We start from the raw sequence: 10000 nt of genomic DNA, 5'->3' as shown, positions 1-10000 counted from the left end.
TAAAAACATAAAAATACTAAAGACAGCCTATGAAAATATATATGTATCAAAAATATAAAGAGAGGACTACTAATCAAACACTATCAGTATTACAAAAAGAAAAGAAGAGTTCTTCAGTATTTATTGATACCTTTTTTTTATTTGGACCAACAATTTGTGTCACGGGACAAGCTTTCAAGAGTTTTCCTCTTCCTCAGGTCAAGCAATACCATAAATATATACGCACATAAACATGCGCACACACAGTGTATATGTGTGCGTGTGCGCATGTTTGTGCGTGTGTGCATGTTTGTGTGCGTGTGCGCATGTTTATGTATACGTGTGTGCATGTATATGTGTGCATGTTTGTGTGCGTGTGCGCATGTATGTGTGTGTGTGTATATGTGTGCGTGTGCGCATGTATATGTGTGCGTGTACGCATGTATACGTGTGTGCATGTTTGTGTGTGTATATATGTGCGTTTGCGCATGTTTATGTGCGCGTGTGCGCATGTTTGTGTGTGCGCATGTATACGTGTGTGCATGTTTATGTGTGCGTGTGCGCATGTTTGTGTGCGTGTATATGTGTGCATGTATGTGTGCGTGTGCGCATGTATGTGTGCGTGTGCGCATGTATGTGTGCGTGAGCGCATGTATGTGTGCGTGAGCGCATGTATGTGTGCATGTGTGCGTGTGCGCATGTATACGTGTGTGCATGTATATGTGTGCATGTGTAGGTGTGCGCGTGCGCATGTATATGCGTGCGTGTGCATATATATCTATATCATACAAACACATACATACACACCTAAGCTCCGCAGGGCCCTGTGCCTGCAAAATGTCTCTGTAAAGTGCTATGTAAAACTAGCAGCGCTATACAAGAACAAGCCATTATTAATTTTAATAACACATTGAATTGTACACATTCACATACACACAAAATTAAATATACATATTGTTTACAGTATTATACAGTATATACAGATTTGATTTTCAATGAGTTGTTAATATTTAACATTAACTACACACGTGCAATGGACTAAGGTTTAATTAATTAATTCTGAGCTACTCCTTTTCTGCTGCTGCTGTCAGTTCTGGGGGAAGATCATGTGACCAGGCAATGACTGATACATTTGTGCTCATGCAGGTGCACGGCTGTGGAGGGGGCAGGACTCACAAAGGGGTGTGCCAGAGCCTGTTACATTAAAGGAAGGGGTTGTGCCTTTCTAAAGGGTTGCTATAGAAACAAAAATGCTCGTTACATTAGAATACATAAAAAATTGTCTTTCAAAGTTGTTTTTAAAAAAAAAAGAAAATGCTACAAGTATTTTCTCACAGTACAGAACTGATTTATTAAAAAAACCACACATGAAGGATATTGACTGAACTGCAGCTTTAAACTTACCAAGGTGTGTGGCTGAGTCCGCAGGGGTGATTCAGCAGAGAGAGAGTGTCCGAGTGTTATGGTGAGTCTGCAGGGGTGGGACTGTCTGTGGAGTAGGTGTCAGCGTACCTCTTGGCCAATGAGAGCCGTGGGGGAAGCGTGTCACAGTGGAGTAGGTGTATCCGTAATGGTCAGCGTACCTCTTGGCCAATGAGACCCGTGGGGGAGGCGGGTCATGGGCAGGCGGGTGGACTGAGGGACCAATGAGAATGCCCACATCTACTAACAATCAAACAACTTTGAGATTTATATATATAGATATTGTGCAGCTCAGTTTGAATTTGTTTTCTTTTAATATGCAGCTGGCAGCCAATACTGTGTCAAGAACCCTTTTGAGTGCCGGGTCTCAACTACGTGATTGCTGGGTGTGGTGATCACATGGCCATTGGCAGGCCCACCAGGACATGAACAAAAGTGGAGTATAAACACCACTTCTGACTATCCCAAGTTAAAAGCTATCTCCCCCTAGACAAGCAGTATTTCATGCATTGCGTACCTTGTATCTCATATGGCCCCTAAACTGCCAGCCTTTATGAAGTGCAGAGTACATTTTAGAGCTCTCAAAGGGTTAAAGAAGTCAGGTAGCACTTCTAGTCTTTCAGTACCTACAGTGTCAAAGTACTATTTACACGTGTCAACATAACTAGTGCATCCTGGTGGTGGTTCAGCTGTGTCCCTGAATATTAGTGATTTGATCATCACCCCAACAGTATCAAGTGGGGGGGGGGGGACAGATGCCGCAGTAGTGAGTGTTTGAAAATCAAGTGTGTGTGTGTGTGTGCGTGCGTGCGTGCGCCTTTGTGCGCTTTATATTTTTGCTGCAGTGGTGTTTCTATTTCTTCTTACAGACTGTCTTCTGAACTTCATAATCCTTCAAATATAACCACAATTTATATTTTGTATAGAAGATAAACACTAATTTGTCATGCTTTTGTTTCCCTTTGCTTTGTATCTTCAGACATACCTTAATAGGACAATTATGTTTCAATGTATCTACCATGGTGTAGAGTATTTGATAAATAATGCATGCTTCTGAAATTGTTAAGATGTGATGTGCTATTTATTGCTAACTGATAAATGCAACAAAGCTGAGATGTTTACAACTGAAAATTAAGCCAATATAAAGTATAAGACCTATATACAAGTCTGAGAAATTGTAACAAATACAGTAATATTCTTTAAATTCTTTTTAGTACAAGAACATCTTTAAAATAAATAAATAAAAATGAATCTCTTGTTGCTAGACATTCATTTAACAAGCAAGAAGGTGCTAAAATGTGGAGCATTGTATGGAGTTCCCTTGAGCAGCAACATTCTTACATTCTGTGTTTAAATTAACAAATAACTTGATAGATGTGACACAACATATTCTTTATTTCCCAATAGATACTACTACTCAAACCGTTTCAGAAACCAATACAGTTTTTTTTTTTTAAAGAGATAGCCTGCACCTGATTTTTTTACTTACACGTGTTGGCAGCTTAAGAACCTCTTGTGCAGAATTCTCCCTGTAAATTCATTGTGTTGTAATGAAGCCAGGACAGTCAATAAATTTTGACTCTGAGTTTCCTCAGAGCCAGGTATTAAAATGTCCTTGTGTCTTGGAACCCAAATAGGTAGACTTTGAGCCAAACATAAATTTAGGAATAACCAGTATAAGACATCATATACACAAAATCCAAATGATCTATATCTATGTGGTTAAGGACTTTTTCACAGCCAGCTTATTGAATTTCGTACTTCTCCCTCATATGTAAACCATAATGTCAAGATTTTTCCCTGCAGCATAAAATGAACATAATTCAAATGGTAAAAAGTTGGAGTGAAAACAGTGGACACTAAAGCCTTTAGCATTAAAACATATATCTTTAAATCATTTTAAATATTGAATGAATTTTATTTACAAATGTATTTTATTGTTAAACATTAATAAAGAAAACATTATGAAGCCCTGCATTTAGTATTCCCAACACAATCTTCTAGGGTCTCACATACTATTTAGCAACAGCTAAAAATTCTAGCTATCACTGTTTAGTTTTATGCCAAATTAGGGATTTTAAAGAAAATAAACGTTTATGCCAGTTCTAATAATAAAAAGAATTTGAATGTTGCATTTGGTAACTTTTTTTTAAACATTTTTGTTAATTTATTAGCTTTTCTTACTTTTTTGTAACTTGTAAATATCAATGACCTGAGAAGATCAAGACCTGTGCTGGAGGGCCATTGTGACTGTGACCACTGTGATTGCTTTGTCACTGGTAACGGAACAGAAGGGGGTGAGACATCCGCCTTCCGTTCCACTTCACTATAGGCCACGTTCTGTGCTCCACGGAACACCACCGTCTGCACTAGAATAACAAGTGGGAGCATTAAGACGTAGCTACTATATCATGGGGGCCCTATAGTGCCAGACGCCATGAGGTAGTAGCTACGTCTTAACGTTTTATAAATCACTTGACAATGCAGTTCCATAAACACATGTAATGATGTTTATTGCAAATGTTTATTATGCTTCTTTCTCAAACGACATTCATCCAACTTTGCCTCGATATCTCATTATTACATTTTCAATTGAAACTTTTAACTGGATTCTCGGGCGGGCAGGGGGAATCCTGGAAATGTTCATACTCCATAATAAGTAGAAAAAAAAGAAGGTGCTAAAAGCGCTTCTGCTTAAAAACAAAATATTGTGACACTAATAATTATATCATTCAATTGTGTAAGGAAAACTCATAAATATGAGACCAGGCAGCCTGATACAAAAACTGATAGAACAAGATCAATACATAGTTTATATAACAAATACGAACCAGCGCCTTTAAATGTCCAGTGAACGTCCAAATGAGCCAACTGACACAGAACTTAGTATGAAAGTCCAATTGTGCACGCCTGGACTGGCTTGAGGGATCCGTGGAGAGACCGCCTTGTTATATGTGGAGTTAAACACAGAAAAAATTCATAGTGTATACTGTTAGCCAACATACAACAAACAAAGACACATACATGAAAACACTGCCAACAATACAAACAAAAACACACAAAAAAAAGCAAAAAACAGATACAAACGACTGAAAATGAATTTAAGTTAATTTATTAAAAAATATATGTAAAATATTAAAAGGACAATGAAGTTCCACAAAAGAATGATGTGATGCTGCTGGTCTAGTGGTAAAAACCAGAATCCTACTCACCACAATGCAGATAAGTTCAGGCAGATTCAACTATGGCAACACACTGCTGCTCACTCCTCTGTAGCAGGGGAACGCCTGCAGGAACGATCCGATGCCGTCCACACACTCGCAGTCACGCTTGCTGCACTGGTGGATGCCGGGGGAGAGAAATCACTTGCTCCGTTATGGAAGATATACTAACTGCCAGGAACACTCTGCTACACGTCTCCTTTGATTAGCCTTGACCTCTAAGCATATGCGTTTCGTGTGCGTCACTTCGTCAGGGCTACCCGGGTATTAGCTAATACCCCTGACGAAGTGAAGTGGTTGGAGGTTAAGGCTAATATGGTGGCTGCTCAGACGGGCTCTCCACGGATCCCTCAAGCCAGTCCAGGCATGCACAATTGGACTTTCATTCTAAGTTCATAACAGTGTCAGTTGGTTCATTTGGACGTTCACTGGACATTTAAAGGCGCTGGTTCGTACAGTATTTGTTATATGTACTCCATAATAGGTGCAACGTGCTAGTTATTTTAAGGGAGTTTTGAGGGATCAATTGAAATAACCATCACAAGACTTTTCCTGGAAAATACAACACTGCATGTTTTATCAATCAATGCTATTTTTAGTTAACAGTGAGCTTGTAATCGAGCGATAGAAAGCAGGGAACTAGGTTGGAGAAATGTGGATAATGAGAGTGTTTTAGCAGAAATGTAGGATGTCCAGTAAAAAGATTTTGTTGAATGGGTGAAACTTGTTTTGGTAAATGTAGATGCATGTGTGGGCAGAGGCACAACAAATGCACTGAATTCAAGAATAGCTTCAATGTCAAATAATGTAGCCGATAGATTTGTTAGTTGTTAATGTATATTTTGGTAGGGGTCCTATGTTTATATGGTTAGCTATCCTATTTGACCAGAATCCTGAAATATTCAAACTGTCCTGTCAGCAACGTACGATAGCCACGGCAACTGGGGGTTAGCTGACAGAAAATAGCTTTGTTAAGGATAACTATAGCAACGACAGCTGGGCTGGGGGGTAACTGAAAGGAATATGGCATTGTTAAGGACAACTGGCTTCTGTTAAGTGTACATGGCAACTTGGCAACATATATGTGGCAATGCCCCGAAAGGGCTATAAGAACTGATGCATATGCCCATTAAAGAAGACCAGTGAGTGAAAACGATACCTTGTGTTTCCGAGTTATTCACTTGTCTCCAGACGTCTGTCCAGCTATCCTGTCCAGCACATTGAACCTGAAAGGGACCTCCCGGGAGGCAGCCTTGAGTCCACAGGGTAGACCTGCTACCGTACGGCGGAAAGCAGACCACATTTTCATTAGTGTTCTTTAACTTTTTGGCAAATCATAAAAAAATACTGTACATATAGATTTCTTGGAATTAATGATGCCATTCTTTAAGAAGAATTTACTCATATTGACCCATGCTCTTAGTCACAGTTCCTAGTGTTGCTTTGTTTTCTATTCTGTTATTTGCAATAACAAAACCTGGCACCACCAAATAGAAATAAATGATTCCATTATATTTGTAATGTATGTGAGTCACCGCAGAATCTGACACTTTCAACTTACTGAGTTCTGTATAGTACTTAATGGAACATATCCCTGGAAGAAAGTAAACGAGGACTACTAAGATGGTGCATGATCAACAGCAGGATGGCTCAACGCTAATCCTCCAACCCCTCAACAGGTCAGGTTTTCAGGATATCCCAGCTTCAGCACAGGTGGCTCAATCAGAGGCCCAGTCTTCGACTGAGCCTCTTATTCAGCCACCTGTGCTGAAGCAGGGACTGATTGAGCCACCTGTGCTGAAGCTGGGACATCCTGAAAACCTGACCTGTTGGGGGGGCTTGAGGACTGGAGATGAGCACCCTGATCTACAGCATAAGACTTCCCAGGAAACACTAAAGGACATTAATATGTACAGCTTTGAGGAGAGCTGGGAGAGTGAGGATATAATTGAAACTTTCATATACACGTAGCCCCCTTTCCCTATAACTAAGGGAAACTATTTGTGCTGCTATACCTGTTTGCTCACACAGGAGGCTGGGAGCCTGGGGTGAGTTTTTCTCCTTATCAGTGGAGCGCCTCCAACTGTGAGGGATCCCAGCGTTGGTAGGATAACCCCTCACGGGAACCAATCACAGTGATGAATAACACACACACAAGGTATATAACGAATATTTTCTGAACACATATAATAACCATATAACTGTAACACACAGTATACACCCAATATTTCAACACGTGGTGGTTCCCCCAATGTACTGAGGGTGCGGTGGCACCAATAACCCTGGTGTCCTTCCCAGTCAATACCCCAACACGTGGTTGTTCCCCCAATGTACTGAGGGTGCGGTGGCACCAATAACCTTGGTGTCCTTCCCAGTCTATCCCACTAAATTTATGATGTACTGTAGCACTACCCTTGTGAACCGTTGGTGCACTTATACCTTCCTGGGCACTCCTGTACCCAGGTACCGTTGATGGAATAGGATCAGTCAGGTCCCTTGCAGCAGGGCCTCCGACATAAATCCCCTCAAGCCTTAGGGTCCTGATCCACCTCGTGGGTGAGCTCCAGCTGGAATGTCTCATGTTAATATCTATGTAGGTCTATGACCCAGTCCCAGACCACAGAGCACTGTGTGGCCGTCTGGTCACCGGTATCACAGCACTACTAAAATGCTAATGGGGAGAGTCCCTAGCTGGGGCCTTCCGTGCAATACTTTACTATTATGGCTTGGGGCTTTTGGGGCATGACTAGGCCTAGTCCTGGGGCACTGGTCCCAGGACAATACCTATCCTCTTGCCGCCCTCCATCCGACTGGTGCACGTGTTATCCGCTGCAGAGGATATCCTGTTTCTCCTCTCTGCTTAAACCCTATTGGCTGGATGCCCCATGGGGGTTTCTCACTCCCTGAGGATCCTGGGACTTGTAGTCCCGCGCGGCATCCTGCGGAGCCACCTAAGATGGCCGCCGCACTTTGCACCCACTGCGCATGTGTGTCTGCCATTCTGCGCATGCGCAACATCTAAGATGGCGGCCCCCACACTCCCGGTCTGCTGCGGAGCTCCAGCGGCACAAAAGAGCTGTTTCTCCCCTCATCGGAGGTATGGAGGGGGACTCTGCTACATACATAAAGGGTTTCAACAAAGTATAGAAGAGAAGAATATTTCAAGAAAAAGAAGCACTAGAAGAAGAGGTCATGCTCTAAAGCTGGAGGGTGGCAGACAGGGGAAATGTGAGAAAGTACTTATCGTATGCACGGAAATGGTGGTGAATTCGGGGGAATTGCCTCCCAACGAGTATAATTTAGTAAGGGAGTTCAAACATGTTTGGGGTAGGCATAAGGATTCCTAAATATGAAAGAAAGTCAACTATCTAATAGGATCTGAGGTTTTACAGCAGATAGGACAATGAGCAGACTAGATGGGCCATATGCCATTAAATGCGGTGTTTCTATGTTATGTTTTGCTTAACACAGCTGTATATTTTTTTTATATTCTCTTCAGGTGTCCCCGACATAGCCAGTATTTTTTGCCCTACTACCCTGCAACTGGTCAATTTAGAGTCTCTTGTGGAAGCTGCTCAGTACCATTCTCTGGCAAATCTGGAAATATGCACTCCAATTGGACAACTACTGGATGCTCTCAAAATGCAGAAAATAGTAAGGCTCGGTAAGTCTCTTCTTCTCTCCTCCTGAAAACACTAAGTTGGCTCTATTAAATTCAATATTCACTACATAATTCTCATTCGCTCCTTATATTTCAGCTTTAATCTCTTGCTGTACTCGCTACTCGCTCTCCAGTGGTCTGCAACCTTTTTTTGGTTAAGGAACCCTAAGTAAAATTCTGAGCAACCCCCAACTATCTCTAATAGCAACTCTTTGATCCAATGCATTGTACATTCTTCTGTATTTGATACAATTTTCAAATGGCCAGAAAATTGCAGGGAATCCTTTAAGGATGCCCGGGGAACCCAAGGGTTCCTAGGAACTCTGTTTGAGAAACACTGCTCTTATCTGGCCTGTCTTATCTCTATCCTTATGTCACTACAGCTCACTCGCACCTACAACCATCCACACATGTTGCACCCTGCCTCTGGAACTCTGATCGAACTATCCAACATGTGTATTTACTTCGTGAAGTCTAATTGACCCCTTGCTTACCTTGAAACTCTTCCAAAGACCACAGCTGCAGCAGAATGAAGCAATTACACTTCAGGCATGGAGTAGTCATTCAGATATTAGTGCTGGAAGATGTGCATTGACTGCCTGTAAATTGGGAATTTGCTATAGACCTATTTCAAATGATTTATTCTCACACCCAGAAAGCCAGAGTAGTGAGAAATGGAACAGTGGAGCAGACAGTAAAGCGAAATGTCAGCTGTGGATAATTTCTGGAGGCTACATAAGCTGCTTTAGCAACAGAAAAAAAAGGACACACATTTGTTATTAAGCAAAATTGCAGGTGAAACTAACACGCACATCAGTTTAGAGAACGTGTATGCAACAAACATGTTTTAATTTAAAAAGATATATACCAGATATATTGACTAATTATAGATGTTAGATTTTGTTAATAAAATATGTTTAAAAAATGTAGGCTGATTGCAAGTTCGTGCTATTTGTTTTGTTTTTTTTTAAATGTATCATGCCTTTAGCCTTTACTGAAATAGTTCACCTCCACAGGGCTGGCTGCAGGGCTTGTGAACGAATGGTGATAGTCCCAAACATACACTAGCACTGTTCAGCCAAGCCACAGAAAGTAATAATTATGTGCAGATTTGAAAAAAAAAAAAAAAACAACATTCAAATCAGTGAAGATATTTCCCAGAATTGATGTTCTTATGTGAAATAGGTTCTGGAGAACTGAATATTGTGGACTTAAGCTAATTTATTTAATGGTTGCATGTTTGGATTGCTTTCTGTGGTTTGGCTGAACTTAATATCTCACAATACATTGTGAAAGTAGTCACAACAGTGCAGGTATTATATTCATATTTATTTTTTTCAACTATACTTTAAGGTTTGATCAAAATCAACTTTGAGCTAAACATGTGAAAGAGTGGCCAATTACAAATGTTACTCAAATTATTTTCCGAAAGAATCGTCTCTGTATCGGGACAGGTTGTCATCTCCTCCCGTAATCTGATTCTTTTCCGCCATGTTCTGTCACAGGTACATTATCATGCCTGTTCAGAGGAACTTTGGTTCTAGGTGGGAGAAAGGGGAGGCTGCAGGAATGTGGAGGATGCTTTCTCAAAATCTAAGGAAAACATCATTTTTGTAGAACAGTGGGGGTTCAATCTTAAGAATCTACTTTTGTACTATAACCATGTTCTGTTAATACAGAAAACAGAATGATAGACCTGTATGCTGTAGGGGGCATA

At 40.9% G+C, this 10000-nt stretch overlaps 1 protein-coding gene across 1 annotated transcript in view; it reads left to right on the top strand.

The window, feature by feature from the left end:
• Nucleotides 1–10000, top strand: part of METTL25 (methyltransferase like 25) — a 249606-nt gene that overhangs the window by 103043 nt on the left and 136563 nt on the right. Inside the window, exon 3 of the mRNA XM_075600496.1 lies at nt 8122–8286. Within this exon, the coding sequence (XP_075456611.1) occupies nt 8122–8286 (165 nt within the window). The remainder of the gene's footprint in view (nt 1–8121; nt 8287–10000) is intronic.

The sequence above is a fragment of the Ascaphus truei genome, chromosome 5 (assembly GCF_040206685.1).
Source record: "Ascaphus truei isolate aAscTru1 chromosome 5, aAscTru1.hap1, whole genome shotgun sequence".
NCBI classification, from domain to species: domain Eukaryota; kingdom Metazoa; phylum Chordata; class Amphibia; order Anura; family Ascaphidae; genus Ascaphus; species Ascaphus truei.
The sequence above is the reverse complement of the archived record's forward strand: the minus strand, read 5'-3'. Positions and strand labels throughout refer to the sequence as shown.